This window comes from Triturus cristatus, chromosome 11 (genome assembly GCF_964204655.1).
Source record: "Triturus cristatus chromosome 11, aTriCri1.1, whole genome shotgun sequence".
NCBI lineage: Eukaryota > Metazoa > Chordata > Amphibia > Caudata > Salamandridae > Triturus > Triturus cristatus.
In genome coordinates this window covers 1,052,822,874-1,052,846,540 of record NC_140594.1, presented here as the reverse complement: position 1 = coordinate 1,052,846,540, position 23,667 = coordinate 1,052,822,874, and the positions used below count along the sequence as shown (strand labels likewise).

The 23,667-nt window shown below is 41.5% G+C and overlaps 1 protein-coding gene across 7 annotated transcripts in view; it reads right to left on the bottom strand.

Moving 5' to 3' along the window:
• Nucleotides 1-23,667, bottom strand: part of MCF2L2 (MCF.2 cell line derived transforming sequence-like 2) — a 2,345,299-nt gene that overhangs the window by 118,868 nt on the left and 2,202,764 nt on the right. For 5 of the 7 annotated variants that reach the window (XM_085635348.1, XM_085635350.1, XM_085635347.1 and 2 more), the window contains one exon: nt 18,537-18,629. The exons of the other annotated variants lie outside the window; for them this stretch is intronic. In XM_085635348.1, coding sequence (XP_085491474.1) covers nt 18,537-18,629 — 93 coding nt within the window. The remainder of the gene's footprint in view (nt 1-18,536; nt 18,630-23,667) is intronic. 7 annotated transcript variants of the gene reach the window in all.

Sequence of the window (23,667 nt, the reverse complement as noted above, 5' to 3'; positions counted from 1 at the left end):
TTATGTCGGAGGCGACCACACCGGCTGCCTCTTGGCCAATAGGCTTCGGGCCCAAAGACAACGGGCAAAGGTCTCATCGCTACAGGGGGATGGACAGAGAGAGGTTACTGGGGACCAAGAGATAGCTTGCACCTTCAGGGAATTTTATGAACAACTGTACACGGCCGACACCACATCAGAACGCAAAACCTCTGACTACCTTCAGTCCGTGAATATATCCACATTAACCCCAGACCGGGCGGCAGCACTGGATGCCCCCATCCGGGTCAAGGAAGTGGTCACAGCAATATCACGCCTCAAGGTGGAAGTGGTCACAGCAATATCACGCCTCAAGGTGCTTAAATTCCCCGGCCCAGACGGATTTCCTGCTCTTTTTTATAAGAAATGTTGTCACCTTCTAGCCCCAATTTTGACGAGATTGTTCAACTCTTTTGGGAGTGCAAATCCGATTCCCACAACAATGTTAGCGGCTGCAATTGTGGTTCTGCCTAAGCCAGGTAAAGACAGGCAACAATGTGGCTCATATCGCCCTATATCTTTACTCAATGTAGATTTTAAAATTTTTACTGGAATACTCGCCACATGTTTAGGCCCCTGCATGCTACATTTGATTGAGCCAGACCAGGCGGGATTTATTCAGTCCCACCAATGTGCAGATAATACAAAGAGGGTACTCCACCTTATAGACAAGTCCCATCAAACACAAATGGTCGCGCTTTTGTTGACAGTCGACGCCGAAAAAGCGTTCGACCGGGTGGATTGGGGCTTCCTTAGTCATACGCTGTCCAAGGTTGGTTTGGGAGAGAAATTCAAGGAGTGGGTGAGCTGCTGCTACATCAGGCCATCGGCATCAATTAAAGTAAACGGCATCTCCTCACGACCATTTGTCATTCAAAGGGGCACTAGGCATGGTTGCCCGTTGTCCCCCCTGCTGTTTGCCCTCTATATTGAGCCCCTGGCACAAAGGATCAAGGACAACCCTAATATTAGAGGGATTCCATTTGGGGGTTAACACATCCGATTAGCCTAAATGCAGACGATGTGATTGCGGCGTTGACGGAACCGAAGGAGGCAATCCCCGCCCTTTTGGAAGAACTGGATATATTCGGCCGTGTTTCAGGTTTCCGAGTTAATCGCTGATATTGAACTTAAACCCAGCATCCACCACTCTCAGCCCCAGGGAGGACTGGCTATCCGGAATTCAAATAGTGGATTCTATTCCATATTTGGGCTTGGATTTAGCGGCAACAGTGCGCCAAACGACCCAGGTGAACTATGCCAGGTTAGCCCGGCAAGCGAAAAAAGACTTGGGCGTCTTGAGTAAACACCACTTATCGCTACTTGGGAGGATAGCAGCGGTCAAAATTTTACCGAAGGCACTCTACCTGTTCCAAACCCTGCCGGCATTACCTCCCCCGGGAGCGATTGCCTCGCTACAATGGTACATCAACCAGTTTGTCTGGGCAGGGGCACGACCACGGATGAGTAAGGTTCTGGGATATTTGAGACCCGAAGTTGGAGGACTGGGAATACCAGACCTCCACAGCTATTTTAAGGCGGCACAATTAAGGTATTTAGTGGAATGGGCACGTCGAGAATCTGAAAAAAGATGGCTTTTTCAGGATAGAGCACTGGCTGGGATTCCCCTCTGGAAGGTCCCCTTTTTAAAGAAGGCCCAACGTCCAAGCGGGCTGATGGGGTCACCAATTACTAAATCTGTGCTGACAGTTTGGGAGGGGGTGGCGACAGCAAAGAACCTTACTACCTTTCCGACTCCCTTGACTCCCCTGTTTGGTAATAGCGAATTCAAACCTGGGATGTCGGACAAAGCTTTTCTGGCATGGTGGGACACAGATGGGTCATCTGTTTGATCTATCAGGAATACTTTCATATTCTCAAATGAAGCTTGAGTATGGAATTCCCGAATCCGAGAGATTGAGATACCTGCAATTGCGACATTGGGTACTTCAGACAGAGGTTAGGAAGCAAGGGTCCCACCGGCTGACCAAATATGAAAAATGGCTAATTACCAAACTTACCGATAAAGGACTGATATCCAACATGTATGACATGATTAGACATAGCCCACAACCGCAGGCCACACCGAGTCAAAGGAGGTGGGGGAGAGAACTGGGTGGGGAGCTTACGCAGAAAGACTGGGAAGAAATTTACTACAGGGCAAAACACACAGCTCGAAATGTCACTAGCATAGATGCCGCCATGAAAATAGCTACTTATTGGTATCTCACACCTGCGCACCTACATAGGGGTAATCCACAAAGGAGCCCCACTTGCTGGCGTGGCTGCGACAACGAGGGAACATTGCTCCACATCCTGTGCGATTGCCCACTGCTGTCTCACTATTGGACTAAAGTTCTTGATGAGATAGACAAACTATTTGACACGCAGATCCCGAAGCTCCCTGTTTATGTCATCTTAGGCCTCCCCAATCCGGTCACATACCCACTTAAAAGAGTGGGAGGACGCCAGATGGGGTTGGCGTTGGGGGCAGCGTTGCCAAATATACTATCACATTGGGGTTCCTCCATCTCCCCCACCCATACAGGTTGGCTTCATAGGCTCTGGCATATTTGAGGGTGGAACGGATTTCAGCTAACCTAAATAACACCACTGACTCTTTTCAGAAAGTATGGAGCCCATTCCTAACTCTGCTCTCGTCTGAGTTTAATGAAATTACCCAGCCCAAATACCTAAGAGTGCTGCACCTTTCGAACTTATGGACAGAACAAACATAATCTCTCAGTGTTTAGTAAGTGTTGTAACAAATGCAGAACTGGGACCCGATCAAGGCGATACAGAGACTACCGCAGGAGGAGAGGGGGGAGTTTACGTATTTGGTTTATTGCACAGGCAGAACTTTCATGGGTGTTGTCTGCATACTGTAACACAATGGTTTTATCAATGGCAATCACTGTGCTGATTATATGCTTCTTTCTGATTTGAGACTATATGCGGATGGAACCTTCTATTGCATTGTGTAATCCACGCCTTTGTATTGTTTTCTAATTTTGAAAATGCTAATAAACACATTTAAACATAAAAAAGGCCTGCACCTTTAAGGACCTCAGAAACACCCTATCCCACAATGCACTGTAGTGGCAATTTGCCTGACAGTGTCAATTCTTTTTTACATGAATCACACATTATGAATATACTCTGTTGCCAAAGCGCAGTTACCCTTCCTGCACGAGGAAGTTGAAGAGCTGTGCAGTCTATCACAGGGAGTCAAACTTCTCTCACTGAAAGTCAACAGAAAAGGGCTCTCAGCAGATGCCAATGTGTGTTTCCCAACTGTTAATTGGTTTGGTGAGGAATGCTGCAACCTTGGCAGAAAAGCAAATTGAAGAATTCTCCCAGGAAACCACTCAGTCCGGCTTTACACTGATAATCAATAGAAATACAGTTATGCATAATTACATACTGATGATAACCAAGCTCCGGTCCCAAATCCCAAATGGGCTGCTGGGGAACCGTGAGGGGGCCTCGGATCTGCTAATACTCCAGCCGGGGTCTTGGGCGGTCCTGGGTTCGCTACTTCTGATACCCAACAACTGTTGCCTGATTGTAGTGCACAGGGCTATGCCATGCTAACTGAACCTATTCTGTGAGTCATTGCTGGTTTGGATCATGATTTCTGAGTTGGACTCGGCCGCCATCTTTGTTGTGGGGACATCTTGACTGACTAGAGCTTGGTGAAGCGGTGGCCCGCGTCAGCCTACAGAGATATCATGCTCGCCCTCGCTGACATTCCGTGGGCCCTGACGTGCTGTGGTGGCTCCCTCCTGGGGATCCCTGTGGGGTCTGACGATCCACCTGTCGTCTGCTGGTGAGTACTGCTGACACGCGGCTCGAGCGCGCTGAGTGGAACTGCCACCAGTGACTGGTATGGTGTCAGGAGGCCACGCTTCACACTGATTGGGACGCAACTTCTTGGATTCCAGGATCAAGAGTACTCCTATTGATAGCACCCACAATCCCTGGCAGTGGATGAGTGCTAGAGAGCTGGTTGTGCTTACCTCATAGTTACTGCAGGCGGCCTCCATTACATAACAAACACTTTGCATTTCCCTTTCACTTTTGGCAGTCCGCCCTTACAATCCCAGGACCACATTTCAACTGCGTATAACAGGAGGGCTAAGAGCTTTCGTTGGTGCACATACCTGAATCCTATGTGTTGCTTTTTGGAGGATTAGCACTGTCAGCCACTCTGCTGCTGTTGATCACAGATATACTCTGACAGCCGGAGAGGAGTGAGGGTCATTTAGGACTTTAATAAAATTCCTACTATGCAGAACTATGACTACAGGCAGGAAACGTTTCCTTCTGCATCATAGGATTTTCATATAGTCATAAACTTTGAATAAAGTAGCACACTGAGAGACAAAACCCACAATGCAGTTGTCAGGTACATGTAAGCTGAGAATGCGTAATGGTCGTTAGCAGAAAGAGGCTGCAGTACAGTAAATTAACAGTTCAAGGTTACAAAAACGTAACTATTTGATCAGGTTCCTCAACGTTTCTTGTCCAACTTTTGCCATGGCCTGAGTATCAGTGTCTAGACAGTAGTCTCTTGTAAACGTGTGTAAAGATGTCCAAGAAGCTTCCTTACAAACATTTAAGATTGGAACCTGACCGACCCAAGCTATGGTTGCTGCCTTTCTCCTTGTAGAGTGAGCTTTAGGCTTGCCTGGCAAAGGTTTGTTTTTAATTTGGTAGCACAGAGAAATATATGAGACTATCAGTCTTGCTATGGATTGTTTTGAGATAGCTAATCCCTGCCTGGAAGAACCACAGTTTATGAAAAGGTCGTTCGATTTTCTTATACCTTTTGACTTATCTAGATAGAACCATAGCACTCTTTTAATATCAAAAGAATGTAAAGTTCTCTCCATTGTAGTTGTAGGGTTCAAACAAAAAGTAGAGAGTGTGATAGATTGAGTAATAAGAAAATCTGATACTACTTTAGGTAGAAAGGTAGGGTTCATATGCAGAACTACTCTATTATGATGGAAGGTAGTGAATGGTTCTATAGACGACAAAGCCTGTAACTCACTAACTCTACATGTAGAGACAATGGCTATCAAAAAGATAATTTACAAAGACAATTGTTGCAATGTTGACTTATGGATGACTTCGAATGGTGTGCCCATCAGTTTTGATAGTACCAAGTTCAATTCCCAAGGAGGAGAAGGTCTTCTGACCAGAGAAAAAAACTATTTGGAGTCCTTCCAAAAAGTCTTTGACTACATGACACTTGAAAAAAGATTGCTGCGTTAGAGATTTTCTGTATGAGGTAATGGCCGCTAAGTGTACTTTAATGGACGAGAATTGTAGGCCCGACCTGGCTAAGTGAAATAAGTACAGGAGGATGACATTCTTTCATACCTCAGTATGGTCATGGCCATTGTTATGGCACCATATACAAAAATGTTTCCACTTAAGGGCATAACATGATCCTGTGGACGCTCGCTTTGGTTCCTTTAAAATGTTCATACAATCTTTGAAAAGGTTTAGATGGACTTATTGAGTGATTTCAGGAGCAATGCTGTCAAATTGAAAGATTGGATTGTTGGATGTAGAATTTTGCCCTGAAGCCTGGATAGGAGATCCAGCCCAAGTGGAAGGCGCCTGTGACGAACTGTGGATAACTGGAGGAGATCAGTGTGCCACCACTGCCTAGGCCAATCTAGTGCAATCAGTATCATTCTGACATTTGATTTCTGTAACTCCTGAATTATTCTTGGTATGAGTGATATCGGATGAAAAGCGTAGACAAAAAAAGTTGACCTGTTGAGCAAAAGGGCATTGCCCAAAGACTTTGGTTCTGGCGACCTGGATGCATAGTCTTAGTATTTTCTGTTTTGAGCTTTGGTGAATAAATCTAATGTTAGAGCACCCATTCCCTGAAGATGTTGTCTACCACCTTGTTTTTTGAGAATCCACTCATGATTTTCTTCGTGAAAAGTCTGCTTCTACATTTTGTATTCCAGGAATGTGAAAAGCTATAATTGATAACCCTCTTGCTAGTACCCAATGCCATACTGTCTGTGCTTGGAGTGATAATTGTCTTGATCTTGTAGCACCTTGTATGTTTATATAGTACATTGAAGTGGTATTGTCCATTTGGATCATCAGGTCTTTGGAAGTGAGACTTGGTAGAAAAGCTTTGAGAGCTAGATGTACAGCCTGAAGCTCTAATAAATGTATATGATAAGATTTTTCCTTTTGTGATCAAAGTCCTTGAATTGTGAGGTGGTCCATATCAGCGCCCCATCCTGTCAGCGAGGTGTCTGTGATGATAGTTTGTGAGGGTGTTTCCTTCTGAAAAGGCGCTCCTGCAAGCAGATTCTGAGATTTGGTCCACCAGGTGGGAGAATGGCATGCATTCTCCATTAGATAGATCCAATCTTCCCAACATCCCGATCTGTGACCATTGATTCTCTAGGCAAATTTGGAGAGGCCCATGTAGAGGCGTGCATTCAGGACTATGAAAATGCAGGATGCCAACAATACCTGAAGAGATGATATCTGGCGAACAGTTGGTTTGACTCGCTGCAGAAGCTGTGCACATTTGGTCTGGATTGATGATACTCTCTCCTCCGAAGGAAACCCTTTTTCCTTGCGTGCGTCTATTGTTGTCCCTAGAAATGTGAAGACTTTTGTGGAGATTGATTTTTCTGTATTGATTTGTAAGCTCAGTTTGATAATAGGATCGTTGTGGTTGCGAAGTCTTTCTTTGCTCTGTCGAGAGCGTCTGCCCTTGTCAGCCAGTCATCTAGGTATGGATACAGAAAAATGACTTTCTTTCTTAGGTGTGCTGCTACCACTGCATGAATTTGGAGAAAGTTTGGGGGGCTGGTTTTAGACGGAAAGGAAGTAGAGCGTATTGATAGTGATCAGTTCCCACTAAAAATCTTAGGAATTGACTGTGACGATGAACTATTGGAATATGAAAATATGCATCTTGAAGGTCCACTATATACAGTCAATAATTTTTTCTTATGTAATGGAATATTAGATGGAGGGACAGAATCTTTTCGAAACGGAGTCCATACCCGTTTTGTATGATATCCAATACCCATCTGTCTGAGGTTATAGCTTTCCACTCTTCCAGGAAAAAATTCACAGCTCTCCCCACAGGAGTGGGAAACTTTAAAGGCAGTGTTTGATCCTTTTTGCTTGTTATGTGAGGAGCTTTTAACTTTGGATTGAGAAGGCTTGGATGGGGGGGCTCTCCTTTCTTGATAACTGCTTTGATATGGCCTTTGTGATTGCTGCTGTTGCTGTGAATAGTGATAAGGCCACCTAGCGGATTGAGCCCCATGGTAATAAAACCGTTTGTCTCTAGGCTTGAGCTGCTGCTTGAATGATTTCTTTTGTTCCTCAAGCATCTCTTCCTCAGTATGCTAGTCAAAAAAAGAGGAACCTGAAAACGACAAATTTGAGATCTTCAACTGGGTGTCAGGCTTCAGTGATGATAGTCTCAGCCAGGATGTTCACCTCAATGAGATGCAGTGACAAAAAGAAGTGGCTGAAAAATCGACTGAGTCTACTGCAGCACTAATCAATTGATTAGAAATCAAGTAACCCTCATTTTCGATTTCTTATGGGTTGGTAATACAGACATAAAGGATTTCATTCCATCTCATACTTTGCAGTGATATGTGCCTAGCAATCTAGCCGCTTTGGCATTTCTTAAATGGGTGGAAGCTGTGCCACACACTTTTTTACCGATGACATTCGTCCATTTGCTCTCCCAATCTGGAGGAGATATGGATTCTGGAGCCTTTGCCTTACCGCTGTTACGATTATTGATTCCGTTTTCATATCAGACTTCAGAACATCTGAATCTTGTTGTGGAGGCCTGTACCGCTTGGCGTAGTTGATTTAACTTTGGCTGGGGTTAGGAACTTTTCCTCAACAATGTTCATAAGACCAGGAAGAAGAGGTCTTGGTGTAGACTTTGGTTGAAGAGTTTCCAAGAATACTGACACTGTTGGTTGAGGTGTATCTGAAGTAATATTTAGTTTAGAGGCACCTCTTACTAGGGCATCCTGAAAGGTAATGATATCGTCCACTGGATATGCCTTAGTCGGAGATGGAGGTGGAGAAGTTGGAGTGCATGACAAATTTGAGAGTGAATCAGGTGATACTGATCTTGAACGTGAGGGGTTAATGGATCTTAGGTTAGAAGGTGTCTGAGGTGGTGGAGATCTAATTGGAGATCGAGCTTTTGATTTTCGAATGGGCGATATATATGTGGCCCTAGAAAATTGTTGCACAGGGGATAGATTGAAAGGACTTAATAGATCCTGTACAGGATCGTCCGCTGGTATTATAGGTCTTATACGGAAATGCCCAGTATCTGTTTGGGGTAACAGAGCCTCTGACTGATAAGAATGATGACTGTGAAGAAGGAGACCCTCACCACGTGGAGAACAGGATACATTGACTTGAGGTATCCTCGATGTGTAGGGAGGTGAAATCAAAGTTGTGCAAATCCTCTTTGTGGGAACCGGTGTATTTGGTGAAAAATGTCTCTTAAACGTCGAATAAGGTTCTGTCTTCGACATCAAGGGATGAGACTTTGACACCGACCGATGGGATCTTGACTTCGCATGGAGGGTTTTCGACGCTGACCTTGAGTGAGACGGTGGGGCTGTCGTAGTCTTCAGCGTTGACGGCATTGTTCGCAATCACGCCGCCAACTTGAACATTGAGGAAAGACAATGATGATGGTGCATTGACATTGGCCCTTCTTTTGATGGCGAACAAGACGGACCTAAACTCTGGATGTCAATGTTCTTGACGCCAGCAAATGAAGTTGATGAGAAAGGTGTAGATGCCGATGTCGTGAGGGAGATTTCCTGCTCTTAGATAACCTTTGTGGGATTTCATATATGATTTTTTACGCTTTTCAGCAGAATGATGGGAGCATGACCTTTCCATTCTCTTTCTTTTCTTTCTTTCTGGTTCTGCCTTTATATCCTACATCCAACCACATAATCTGATGTCCTCTCTCTCTTTAAGCATCCTCTTTGACATTTTATTGTAATGTTACATCCTTTAGTGAGGTGTGTAGGTGAAAGCCACACCACTTAGACCTTATGAACATCAGAGCTTGCCTTCTTTCTAACATATGATGGGCATTTGGTATAAAGAGCGAGCATTCTGACTTAAATCCTGTAAGAAAATCAGAAAAAATGAACGTACTCAAAAGTGAAGATGTCAAATTGTCGAGTACAATGCTTTTATAAGCGCTGAATTTGTGAAGGAAAAAGATTTGTAGGTGAAAATACACATGAGTTGTTCAGAGATCCTTCTTGAAGGAGCTGGAAAAAAGAAGTGACACTCTCAGGAAAACTGCCACTACAATGCATTGCAGGACAGGGTGCTTCTGAGGTCTATAAAAGTGCATGCCTCTTTTTTTAATCTCATCAGTGGTAGCCTATCACGCTGCTTTTTCTCTTCATGCTGTTTTGTACACACACAGCCTTTTTTCCATGACAAAGTGTTAATCATTGAAAGGCTATATTAGACTTTTTCCAACAATTCTCCAACAGCATACAGAAGGAAAATACATCACTGACAGACTACACTGAGACTATATGGAAAATGACTTTCAGTGATGAACATTCTTCAGTGCCTTTTTCCTGAACTGGACTGTTAAGGTATATTGAAGGATGTGTTCCGGAGACCCCCCAAACAGACTATCAATTAAGATCCTACGATGCAGAAATACAAGCATATTGAGAAAATCCGAGAGAGTACATTTATGATTTGAGGCACTGATGGTGGTCACGCCATTTAGGCGGGAACACTGGTGTTCGGGTTGCAATGCCGGGAACCACCAGTTGTGTTTGTATATATGTATATATATATATATATATATATATATATATATATATATATATATATATATATATTTGCCACAATGGGATCCAATCGATCCTGCGCGCTCAAATGCGGGTGCTCTGCATAGGGGTCGGATCCAGACCCAATTCATCAATTTTGCTGCCAATGATGCGGCACACAGGGATTCAGTAAGGTAAGTTGATTTATTCAGCAACACTCAACCAACGCGTTTCAGCCTCCTGGCTTTGTTCACGGTTAGTGAGCCCTCTTCTCTTTCTACATTTATACCATATATCCATTATGAGGCATTATGGGATCTGTAGTTTAACATTGAAAGTTACACAGTTAACATACCTTTTCTGAGGGACAATTAGGCAATAAAGTTATTCAATTCATAACTATTATACTTATACATTGCCGTTCATATGGTTCGCGCTAAGCAGCAAATACCTTCAAATCTCGTGTAGTACCATGAGATTCCTCAAGTGAGTATTACTATGTATTGGTAAAGTACCATACAGCTCGCGCTAAGCAGTCAATCACATTGAGACATGTTAAGTACCATAAGTCACTATTTTGATAAATATGGTTGTGTCTTGGTATAGTACCAATTTATAACGGTTTTTTAAAAAAAAGATATTATATCATTTAGTGTAATTTGGTATAGTACCCAACGTTAGTATCTACAGCGGTTTTAACATGTCTTTCTTAGTCATATTATTGTTCGATACCAATTAATTCTCAGTCCAAATGTACATAAAGTTCCTCGTCATTGTTCATCCCTTTGGGAGTCTTCGTTCTCAGTCGAATGATGCATTTAGATTCAATTTGGCGTAGTTTCTTTGTACGGTTTCCTCCTCGTTCATCTTGTGATATCATGTGAATTCCAAAGAAGCTCATCGCTCTCCAATTACTTCCTTGACATGATGCCATATGTTTGGCAGTAGCGTAGGTTATATCTTTGTTTTTTACTGCTCTCACATGCTCAAGGATGCGCTTCTTCAACATACAGATTGTGCTGCCGATGTACCGCATTCCACAATTACATTCAATTACATATACCACATATGTTGATGTGCATGTAATTCTTTGATCTATTCTGAAGATTTTTCCATCAGGTTCTGTAAATGAGTTCATGTTTTTTCCGATCTTGCATGCCTTGCATGTGTTACACTTCTTGAAGCCTCTTTGTTGATCTTCTAGCCAATTTGTTTGGTCACTTGCTTTAAAATGGCTCGGTACTAATGCATCTTTCAGAGATTTAGTCTTTCTGTACGATACCATTGGTCCATTTCCTAATGTTTTTCCTATATCAGGATCACCAGAGATCAGATGCCAATATTTCTTGATTTTATTTATTATTTGGCCACTCTCCTTACTGTAGGTTGTAACGAATCTCGGTATTTGGTCCTTTTCCTGATTTTTACTTCTGGGTTTGAGAATTTCTGTTCTGGATTTCGTGTCAATCCTTCTCTTGGCTTTTTGTAGGTTTCTTTCATTGTAGCCTCTTGCTCTTAGTCTATCCATTGATGCTGCAATCTGATTCTCTGTATCTTTCGGTTCAGAACAGTTTCGTTTTAACCGGGTGAACTCTCCATAGGGTATACTTTTAATCAGACTGATCGGATGGAAGCTGGTGCCATGAAGAATACTGTTTGTCGCTGTTATTTTGCGAAACAGTGTGGAATGGATTTTATTGTCTGCAATGTAGATTTTGGTATCCAGAAAGTCAATTTCTTTGCAGCTTGAGGTGCATGTGAAAGATAAACCAATGTCGTTATTTTTCAATTTTGAATAGTATTGTTCAAAACTCTGTTGAGATCCGTTCCAAATTATGAACAAGTCGTCAATGTATCGGACCCATAGTATTATGTTGTCCAATTCTGCTTGATTTTCAGAGCTCCATGCTATCACCTTCTCCCACCAGCCCATGGTGATATTGGCATAGTTCGGAGAAAATGATATGCCCATAGCTGTACCACACTCTTGTCTGTACAGCTGCTTGTTAAAAAGAAAGACATTGTTCGTTAGGCATATTTCAATCATTTGAAGTAGCATGTTGGTATGCTGAAGTTCTGAGATGTTTCTTTGGCTCAAAAAATATTTACAGGCTCTCAGTCCTACTTCATGTCTTATAGATGTATAAAGGGATACCACGTCAATTGTAATCAAAAGATATTGTTTGCACCAGTTTATGCCTTCTAAAATCCGAAGGAAGTCGCCCGTATCTTGTATGTATGAGCTCATTGATTTCGCAATTGGTGCCAAAAAGGTATCTACATATTGGGACATGTTCTCATACAGTGATTCACAGGATGAAACAATCGGTCTTCCCGGTGGATTTGTGAGAGTCTTGTGAATTTTGGGCAGAAAGTATATCGTGGGTATTACCGGAAAATCGTTAGCGAGAAATTTGAATTCTTCTGCGCTCAAAAGATTTCTTTCATGACATGTTTGTGAAAACTTGTTTAATTCAATTGTCATTTTGTTGATTGGATTTGCTTTTATTTTACAATAATTTGTTGCGTCATTCAATTGGCGTAGAGCTTCTTTCTCGTACTCTTTTGTGTTCATGATGACGATATTTCCCCCCTTGTCAGCGGGTTTGATAGTCAATTTTTTGTTGGCCACCAACTTGGTGATAGCTTCTCTTTCTTTTTTAGTTAGGTTTTCTCTTTTTGTTTTTTCATTTCTCTTTTTCGGCATTTTTTCCAGTTCCTCAATGATTGCGTCTGAGAATAAATCAAACTTGTTTCCTGGAGAAAGAGTTGGACAAAATCTAGATTTTCTTTTTAGACCGCTATCAATCCTTTTATCAGTTACTATGTTCAAGTGGGTAACCAATTGTGTTTCCGATATTTCTCCCTCGTCTTGGTTGTACATAAGATCAAACATATCCTGAAGTTCCGGTATTTCATTTATTGTCCATGTATCAATGTTCTGTATTGTTGTTGTGGTTGAATCTGTAGATTTTTCCGGTTTGCGTGCATGAATTTTAGCTAATTTTAGCTTTCGAATATATTTGTATAAATCAATTCTAACTTGAGTATAGTTGAAGTGATTCTCCGGGCAAAAGGATAGGCCTTTGTTTAATAACGATGTTTCTTCTTGCGTTAGTTCGTAATGTGAAAGGTTGATGATTAAATTTTCTATTTGCGATTTCTTAGTGAATAAAACTTTTTTCCTTTTCGCTCGTCTTGTTTTTCTTGTTTTTCTTGTTCCTGTTCTTGTTCCCTGTTCGACATTGCTCTTCCCCGTCCTCGGCCTGAGGGTCTTCAGCGACCTCTTCCCCGGGCTAGTGTTTTGTCCAGGTTCATCAGTCGCATTTCCTCTAAAAAATTCATTGGAGTCACTCCACTCATTGCATTAGATAATTCCCCGTCGCTTACATCTGATTCGACGCTGCTGGTTGGAGTACTTGATTGTTGTTGAGTTGGAAAGTTCTTTTTAAGTGCATCAAATCGTCTGGCAAAGGTCAAGATTCTGCCCTGGGAATAGTCCTGTTCATCCCTTTTGAATTTACGTTGTTTTCGTTCTTCAATTTCTGTTTCGTATTTGTCCAATCTGCCATCCATCTCCTTGCGTAGTTTTGCCGTGTCCTCTTTGTTGGTTTGCTGCTTTATAAGATCCTCAGTTTCTTCAATTTTTTTAGTGATATATGGTATAAATGTAGAAAGAGAAGAGGGCTCACTAACCGTGAACAAAGCCAGGAGGCTGAAACGCGTTGGTTGAGTGTTGCTGAATAAATCAACTTAACTTACTGAATCCCTGTGTGCCGCATCATTGGCAGCAAAAAAATATATATATATATATATATATATATATATATATATATATATATATAGATATATAGATATATAGATATATAGATATATAATATAAATGTATCCTTTGTTTTTAAAGTGACATTTAAAAAAAAAATATATATATATATATATATATATATATATACAGACACATTGATTCACTGAAAAACCAAAGGTTCAAGAGGCGTTATAGTTAGGTATGCTAATAATATGTCACTTTGAATTAATGAAAACTAAAGGTTAAAAGCATGTTACAGTTAGGTGAAAAGGTCAGTTAAAACATACCATTTTAAACTAAAAAAACACACTGAAATTCACCAGTTACGGTTATCTCAAGTAATTACAGCCCGCTACCTAATGTAACTATAACTCACGTCCTCGCCATGCGCAATGCTGTCATCAATGATATAATTTCAGGTAATGCAGTGATTTTATCAATGATGTCACAGAACATGTCATGAATGATGTAACATGTGAGGTCATAAACAGTGCATGGCGATGGCACGATTCATAGTTACTTTTTGGCCCAAGTTATAGTTAAACTTACGGAGCCAGAACACTAGCTTAGCCGCCATGTTCTGAAACATCAAGTCTGTGAATCATCCTAGAAGCATTCCCGAGATAGCAGACATTTTCAAAATCTAATCTTGGCAAAAGGCCTTCTCCTGAAACAGAGGCCTTCAGATGATGGCTAAGGGTGGAATCTATCTCAAAAACTCATCTTACATCTTAACAAGAAACATGTATGTGTTTATGTAAGCATGCATGTTTATATGGTGTGATCTCAATGTGAACTGCTGGTGATGCTATCCAGAAAAAACGTGGGGGTAACATTAAATATGCATATTAATAGATATTCAATATCCATCATCCCAGGTCATATTAACCCAGTTATACTAATAGCTATCCCATGAAAAGAAGGAAAGGCAGCTTAACGATTTGAACAAATTCCCATTTTGAGTTAACAGTTTAACTGCTGTTTTTATAGTTGTCAATGAATGCTTAACCACTGAATATCTGTAACATTAAAAATTAGCTACGATTAAATAGCTGACAATATTTTACAATTAGCCACTGGCCTACTAAGTCCAAACGGCTCCCAATTAAATTCTTTAAAGGCTTCTCAGCGTCCATGACCTAGCCACTTCTTGACTTACAGACGAACGTGAGAGAGAAGGGCAGCATACCAGGAAGTCTTGAAGAGGCACATATTGTAGTAATCTTAAAATCTGATAAATCAGCAAACCACTGTGCCTTCTACTAGAATAATAAGAACCCTGTTAAACCCATTGAATTACACAAAGTCACTGTCAAAACCCCATTCAGAGGGACATGGGGCAAGATGGGAGATACTGGGCACAACTGTGGGGGTTGAGTCTTTTTACTCCCAATTTCCTGGCGCCCGACCTACTATAGATCCTGAACAACTAGACCAAGCACCCCTTCAGTAATTTACTCTCTATGGTAGCATGGGTCAAGCAGTCCAAGGGTTCTCAGGAGGCTGGGGGAGGTAGATGCAGGGGGTGAACATGGGCTCACTTCTCAAAATATGGTTAACAGCAGCATAAATGACTGTCTAGCTAAATAATTACTTTTATTATATTCCAACACAAAGTAAAATATCAAAACTCACAAACAATACAGTCCCCCAAGGTCAGGGATCTAGTGTTTTTATAGGCAGTTCCTGAGTCCCACCCCCCTCTTACTAGTGGTATAGATGACATTTATTTTCCCCTCACTAGTAGTCCGAGTCTTAGGAGTCCACTCCGACTCAAATTAATATCAAAAGTGTTCCAGCGCTGAGGTGCAATAAGGCAGGCAAGTTATTCCAGGGCCTTTAAAACCATTAATCAGTCTTAGCACCAGAATAATCAGAGTCTCCGAGGGGGCCCTCCTTGCGGGCACTGAAGATGCAGTGACTGTCTCTGAAAAGCATCGCACACAAGGCCCTGCAGAGGCAGCGGTCCGGTATCTGGGATTTCCTCTTGTGGTCCTGCTTGGACAGTGGACAGATGTTCTCAGTGCTCCTTCGATTCTGGTAGGTTTCCTTGGATCCTCCCAAAAGGATTCTATGCTGCCAAAAAGGGGATGTACTAGTAGCACTGAATGGGAGCATGGAGTGCTTTCGGGTAATGAGTTTGAGAACTCATTGTTCGGAGAGGACTCCATACTGTCAGTCAGCGCTACCAGAGCAACTCCTTTTTTGGTCACACGTGTGCTTCTCATTGCGGGCTGATTAGAGGGTCCTATGGGTATCCAGTATGTTTCCATCTCAGGCCATTCCGGCCCAACCTGTTCCTGAGCTTGTCACTGAGGAACCCCTCCTAGAACAACTGCGATACCTTCCATAATCTCTCGCTCGACTCGTTGTATCCCCGAGTCCTGCTGATGATCCCACCATTGTTATTTGGATTGAAACGCTGTCAAACATGGATGCTATATGATTGTTGAGAACTTGCTATAACGGGCCGTGCTGTTCATGTCTTTGTTGAAACACTTATTGATCATGATTTATCACTAGAGTATATCACCATTAAGAGAGGGCACCAATCACGTTTATTTCGCACCAATATTCACGGTGACGCTATGTGTCTTGAAATTGTTTTTCATGAACTACTTTGAATACAATTTATTCACCATTTGGTTTTTTGTATCTAAAGTATTGTTACTAAGGACCAGTGTATTTTTGATACACCTCCTGGCAAAGGCAGTAGCCTTTCACCTCAATGAGGGTGGAGCTTTAGGCGCCTCTCTTGGTCCAAACAGAGAGCAATCCATGAGACTGGTCTATGTCATGGAGCACACGCATGATCAGTGTTCATCCATGACAAAATAAATTAGCACAAGGGATCCAGACATCTTTGATGTTGTGAGCACTCAGGACAGGGATACACGTCCATCAGCATGTGAGTGACTTTTCTCTCCCAACAGAAACAGATCAGACATGCTTCTTGTCGCCCCTACTTTTGCCGTAGCCATTGAACCAATGACACAATGCCTGTGACAGAATAACCAGATCTCCGGTTTCCGTTTGACAAACGAGACAAAGAATAAATCATCCCTTAACATGGATGACTTCCTAATATATGATAGTAATCTGGAGAGCTCTGGCCAAGTAATATACATGCTCTGGATGAGTTTGGTGGGCTTTTGGGCCTCGGAATAAACTGGAACACAAACAGATTTGTCTCCCTGACACCAGGAAGGGATGGGATTATAACTACTGAAAAAAGTTTAACTATCTGGACATAAAGTTTGCCAAAACAAAAGGACAGCATATGTTGAAAATATACATTCACAGCTTTAGTGGCTGTCCCTTCCACTTTCCATAATTGGGTAAACTGCCCTGACTAAAATGATTCTCCTTCATAGAATTATATATATAGTTCATAATCATCCATTCTGAGAGCCCAGTTCTACTCTTACCTTCCCAACTCGACAAGTGAGACATTTTATATGGCAGAGCAAACACCTTAGAGAGATTTTGCCGAATGCACCAAATGATGGTTGACTGTGCTTGCCTCATATTACCAAGAGGCCATCTGCTTGTGATCAACGACTGGATAAATGGCACCGCTGAAGACCTGGCATACTAAATCGAATTATGGGCCATCGAGGACAATCCCTGCTACATTACCTATATGAGAGACGCTTACCCGGAGATCTCCCCTTAGCTACCTGGTCCATCATTGAGGCCTGGAACAAATTAAATTGGAAAATAAACTTACAGTGGAGACCCCATTTCTGGGTCGGCACCTGTCTACTTCAGGTCAACCAACTGAAGTGATTCAAGGAATGTATCAAACCTAGCCTCCAATATTATGAACATGTACTTTATTATTTGCAACTCAGGTCATATTTGACACACACACTCCGCAATTTAGCCCACTAGAGGCCAAGCTCACTATGTCCCCTCGGTGCCAGCGTCTTTGAATATCGATACTGTACAGGTCCCTCATTATTACCCCCAATACATTCTATAAACTTAGGGAAGAATGAGCAAGCAACTTGGGACCGACTGAAGAAGAAGCCTGGACCTTTGCATTGATGGGCCCTAGTGAACAGGCTGTGTATACCCAATACCACCTTGAGATGAGATGGTCTCTTATTGATTACATTGTCTGGCAAAATAGATGATGTCATGAATGTGGTACATACTTGCACTATTTAATGTCAGACCTAGAGGAGAGTTCCAATACTACGAGGTTGGGAATTTAAGATGTGTCTATATTAATGTCTTTGTACTCTGGAAACTAAAATTGTAAATAAAAAGAATCTTTAAAAAAACAGCTTGGTGGAGGGACAAAAATATTAGTCACTTATTTCAAGATGCGAGAACGATCCTAAATCGGGGGCTAATGGTTTTTGTGGGTCCATTGACCCACCCTACGATTTTCCTCCACACAAATTTTAGAAGATTCTAAAGTGCAAAATGTCATACACGTAAAAATGAATTTGTGCTCAATATATTAAACATAACTTGTACAACTTTTGGTTACAGTAAAATGCAGTACTTTACGGTACTATTTATTTCTCAATGCATAGCACATAAGACTTTTTTTTAATTTACGGCTAAACACAACTCTGTAAAACAGCACAAATGCTGCAGTTTGAATTAGTATGCATACCTAAAAAATAAGTCAGAGAAGCAAAAAAATATTACAAATATTAAAAAACAGAAGTTGACATGTTACTCATTATGCAAGCGGGTGCTCACTTCTGTCTTCACCCACTCCAATAGGATTGCACTATGATGTAAAGGTCAGCTCTCATTTTGGAAAAGGCAAGCGCACATGTACACCTTCTTTCGATCATGAAAAACATAAAATTGGTTAGCGGATAGCATGCAGGTACCTTTCGTCCGAGTAGGAACTTTAACAGAAGTTGTGCTGAGAGAAGATGCTAAAGAAAATCGTCGTGTAACTTCTTTCTCCTTGGGTTCCGGATCTACGAGGGCAGACAGACGCAGTGCATGCAAGGGTTAGTGGTTAATAGAAAGAGGAGGTCATAGCCCAAAAGAGAAGAAGCAAAAAAAGATCATGCAAGCTCGCTTGTAACAAACACCTCTTCTTTGCACTTCCGCTTTTCCACCTTATTCGAGAGGTCAGGTTCCAAATCTGAGACGTGTCAGGAATTTCCATGAGCAGACCCACCCTGTACGTTCTTCCAACCCGGTACCTCCCACATTTTGTAACTTATTATAAAGCCATGGTTGACTTTCAAAATGAAATGAGGAAATGATACATGATGGACACATATATCGAAACAAGCGGGAAGTTGTACAAATCACGACAATACAGGGACAGTTCTAATGATGACGTTGATGTTATGTAAAAATTGAGTGCTGTGTGATCAGATGGTCATAGTTGGATAACAAAAGCATACCTAGGAATGGCATTTGTTTAATTTTACTTGTCATACATGCAGCTAGCTATTTAACCTCTTCTATAACCATCTAAAAGATTGTGGGTGGAAAAGAAGGATATCAGGATGGGTCTACAGGTCTTGCCATGAAATTGACATTCCTTTCTACTGTAATGTAAGAGAGGTTCTCTATTTGTTCAAGATGTTTTTTGGCTAGATTTCCCCTGAAAAAATGCTCAGTGATGCATTAGAATGATTATACTTATATGCTCAGAAGATAGAAATGACAAGTGTTTCAATTAAATTAAGACTATATGAATAAATTAAAACTACTGAAAAGAAATTGAAAACGGTATTGTGGAAAGAACTTTAGAAGCAATTCATGAGAAAGATCATAAAAGAAAATGTTTCTGTTGGAGATACTAATAAAAAATATCAGCGGATGAGGATTACTTCCAGGACAGCAAGGGAAGGGCACTTGCAATTCTGGGGAAAGACACTAAAAGAGCATTTGCAATTACAGGCGTATACAATCGATGATCAAATATAATGCCTACACCAGTAGAGCAGAAGGAGCTAAACTATTGATAATAGTTGAGTGGAATAACCATTTTCCTGTGCTGGCACACCTTTCCTGGTGGAGTACCTCTTGATTCCATGCTGCAGTTCTTTGATACTGTAAAGCTTGGTAGGGATTGGGGTTATTGTATGTGGAAGTTTACTGGTTATATTGCCTACTTAGGACCACATAAATTGCTTATCTGTTTGGAAGCCTCAGAATCAGTTGGTGCTTTAGACGCACTCTAGATTTAACCTCTTGTGGCAGGTAGACCTTGGCTTATAGGTTTTATAAAGACCTTCCAACGTACTCAAGAACTTGACATTCCTATTCAAACAAGTAAGAAGGCTTGATCAACAAGAATGACAATCTTAAAGTCAGAACCTATGCAGACATGTTCAGCGAAGATATGAACTGATCGCCAAGTTGGCTGGGATAGTGAGTTTAAGGACTGCAAGGTAGATGTCCAGTTGGGTTTTCATAGCATGGTGTGCTAGATGATAGTATCTGGCTGGTAATACACTACTTTGTGGAAGGAGGTCGATGCAAATAGAACAACACCCCCTTGGGATTACACAGATCATGACTTTTTCCAAGTTATGTCCCAATGCCGTATTAAAATTGCTGATTTAGATTTGAGGCCCAAGAAAGGGGGGACGGAAAGAGACTGTTTGATTCTTGTGAAAATCCAAAATATTTCTGGGCAGAAAAGAAGTATGAGTTCTTAAAGACACATTATTATGATGGAACACACTATGCGGTTCTTGCTTGCACAGGGCTAGAAGTTCGTTAACATTTCTAGCAGATTTTCTAACCACTAAGAATGCTACTTTACATAAAAGGTGCTAGAGGTCTGACTTCTGCGTAGGTTCTGAAGGAGGCCCTGCTAATTCAGACAGGACAATGTTTCCCTTCCTGGCACAAGATTTTTCACCTGAAGCAAGACTCTCCTAGGATTCTCCTGGAAACCACTAATCATAGGAATTATGTAAAATGATTCTCAATGGTACTTTATGTGTAGTAAACTGAAAACCTAATTTAAGTAAAGTGAAAGTACTCAGGAGTCTTTATTATTTTAATTTCTGTGTGCCCTTTTGAGACAATGTCCTATTAACCGTCCAACCACTGTTTTATGCTGATATGTCACTATGCACTTTACCCTAATGCTCTTCCCCTTTTTTTGTCTGCTATTGCAATTTACTCCTGTAATCTGTGCCTTTTAATTACTGTGATATATATTGACTCATGTCTGCCACCAAACTTGTGTTCTATATTTTTCTTGCACTTTTATGGCCTCCATCTGAACTAAATGTTTTACAGCTACTACTTAGGAGTCATGTAATTGGCCTTATGAACAACAGGCTGTGGTGGAGGGTTGTGCCAGGCATCCCAGGTATGGGAAGAAGCCTCTTGTGTGAATGAATATATGTGGAGCAGGTCCAGATACCACCATTGCCTTGGCCAGACCGGAGCCAAAAGAACCATTGTCACTTTGCACTGTCTGAGATTGACAAATATTCTTTTCAGAAGTGGGTCTGAAGAAATGCATTCATGAATGTCTTCGACCTGTCGGTGACATCCCCTTTAGAGTGTAGCTCTGGGTACCTGGATGCAAAGTCTTGTTATTTTGTGATTGAATGCATGAAAACAAATCTGTGTTGATCCTCCACAAAGACAAGTCTTCTCTCCTAGAAGTCTTGTCCTGAACCCCTGCTTGTTGAGTTATTGCATCATGATGTTCCTTCTCTGAAAACGGACAAATGTAGTGGAGATTGAGGGAAGGAAAGTTTTTGCGGTTTGTGGACTGCCTCAGTTGCATTGATGTGATACCTTTACTCTGAAGAGGACCACTTCACACAAGCCAAGATGCCACCAAAGTGGGTGTCCAATTATTTTCATTTAATTTTATGTGACTTCAAAAGGATCTAGAACTTTCATACACAAACTAAAGTCAGCAACACCTACAAATGGTGCAGGAGAGATTTGGGATAGGGTAGTTAGTGTCTCTGGTCCTACAGGAGTAAATACTATATTCTTGAGTGTTGTCATTGGTTGCGGAGAAATACATTAGCTTGGCACTGCTGCTGGCTAGCCGTATTCTCACTATGAACTGGAGGGGTAACACTCCGCCATCTGTCACTAGATGGCCCTTGGCAGCTGTCCAATGGCTCAAGACCGAGTCACCATTTACACAGACAAGAGCGGGCCGGACTACAGATATACTACCTTGCTCAGAGTTGGTGTGTTATGTTGGAGGGTCTAAAAGCTCATGGTAAAAATGGCGAATGTTTTCCTTCAGCTCCCCCTTTCGATATTTTCACGTAAAGGTATTCTTGTAACACTGACCATATTCAGCCCAGCAGTCATTCAAGACCAAGTCAGGTCTTTATATACAAGAGTCGTCAATATTGCGATACAATAACCAGTATGTTACTATTGGTAAATATAACTGCCACGTGAACCCTCCTCAATGTGCCGGGTGGAAGAGAGAATTCCATGTACACACACTAACGCTCTTACTACATGCGATGAGAGAATGTTTCCAATTTGTTTTGGTTGTACACATTACATTGGGATTTAATTTCACATAAAAATACTGGTAAACAGAAAAACACAAAGACACTGTGCATAAATGGAGATTTATTGATAGTGTTCTCATTAAACTTTCATGCTGCTACAGATGCGACAATGTGTATCTATGTATCTCGCTACACACATCTTTGCTTAACGCATTAAAAATATATATTTAAAAAAAGAGGGTGAGCATCATAAACCTGAACGTCTGGTATCCGCCTCCAGAGTAACCAAGACAGGTGAGTTTGGAGGCTGATACTCCTGTGGTAGTATGGTGAAACCCCACGTTATATCTTGATTCAAGGAAATTGTATGCTCTTTAGTGATCTAGATGTTTTTGCTTCTGTTGCTTCTTTAAAAGTATTTTTTTAAATATCTTCACTAGGCTCCTTATGCCTAGGTTGTAACATGTCATTTATTGGGGTTGTTGATTGTGGTGGCTGCAGAAGCACATATAAAGATAGGACGGCCAACCAGAAGGCGGATGCACTGTTTCGAAAGACGCTAGATTGAGGAAGGTGAATATTGTCTTCTGCTTCCAGGATGGGCAGAATCTAAACAGATGAGGTTTCTACAGGGTCTAGAAAAGAGCTAGGATTCTAATCTTACTCAATAACTGGACACTTACCATTAGAGAAGGAATTCTTGAGATTGAGGGTACTGAAAGGCAAACCCCCATGAGAAGCTATGGGGCTCAATGTGGAAAATTATTTTACAGCCATTCACATTCACTTTCCTTCTAAAGTAGCCATTTCCATATCATGGAGAGTGCTAACAAATTCATTTTCTAATACATTGACCATAATTACTCTGCAGTAACAGGAAAGACATGGGACAGCTGTGAAGGGAACTCAAAGTGCACAAAGACCTTGATTGAAAAGGAGTATTTCTGTTCTCAGTAGATGCAGAACACCTCACATTAAATAAGAGCCACTCCTTCCTTGCCTCTGTATTATGAGCACGATAAAATGGTAGACTTAAAGGGCAGTCCATTCTACTTTCAGTGCTACATGGAATAAAATGTAGGGCAAAACTCATGTAAGGAAGATTGTAGTAGACCAGAATTAATAATGGCCCTTACAGAACTAGCAAGCAGGGATGAGCACCTTCGCCATTGTTGAGTTTTCTTTGGTTCAGCAAACACCGAAGAAAAAGAAAATCTTGCAGGCGTATTCGGGCAGCTTACAATCTGACCAGAAAGCACTGGCACAAAAACAGCACCTTGGACTATTGATCCAAATTAGGATACTAGAAGGTGATAATCTTGCACATTCCGGCTGCACTATCTAGGTGTTCTAGGAATAGGTCTGCATTCAGCTGAAGCGCCTTATATTGTCCTAGATGAGCGAACATAGAGGAGGAGACTCTTCCAGTTTGAGGATTTATCCCTACCATTGGATGAGCTGGAAGTGAGCATGATTGCTCACCTAAATACAGTGAATCAGTATGCATATGAGTATGTGATATTTATATAGAGTGTACCCAGGG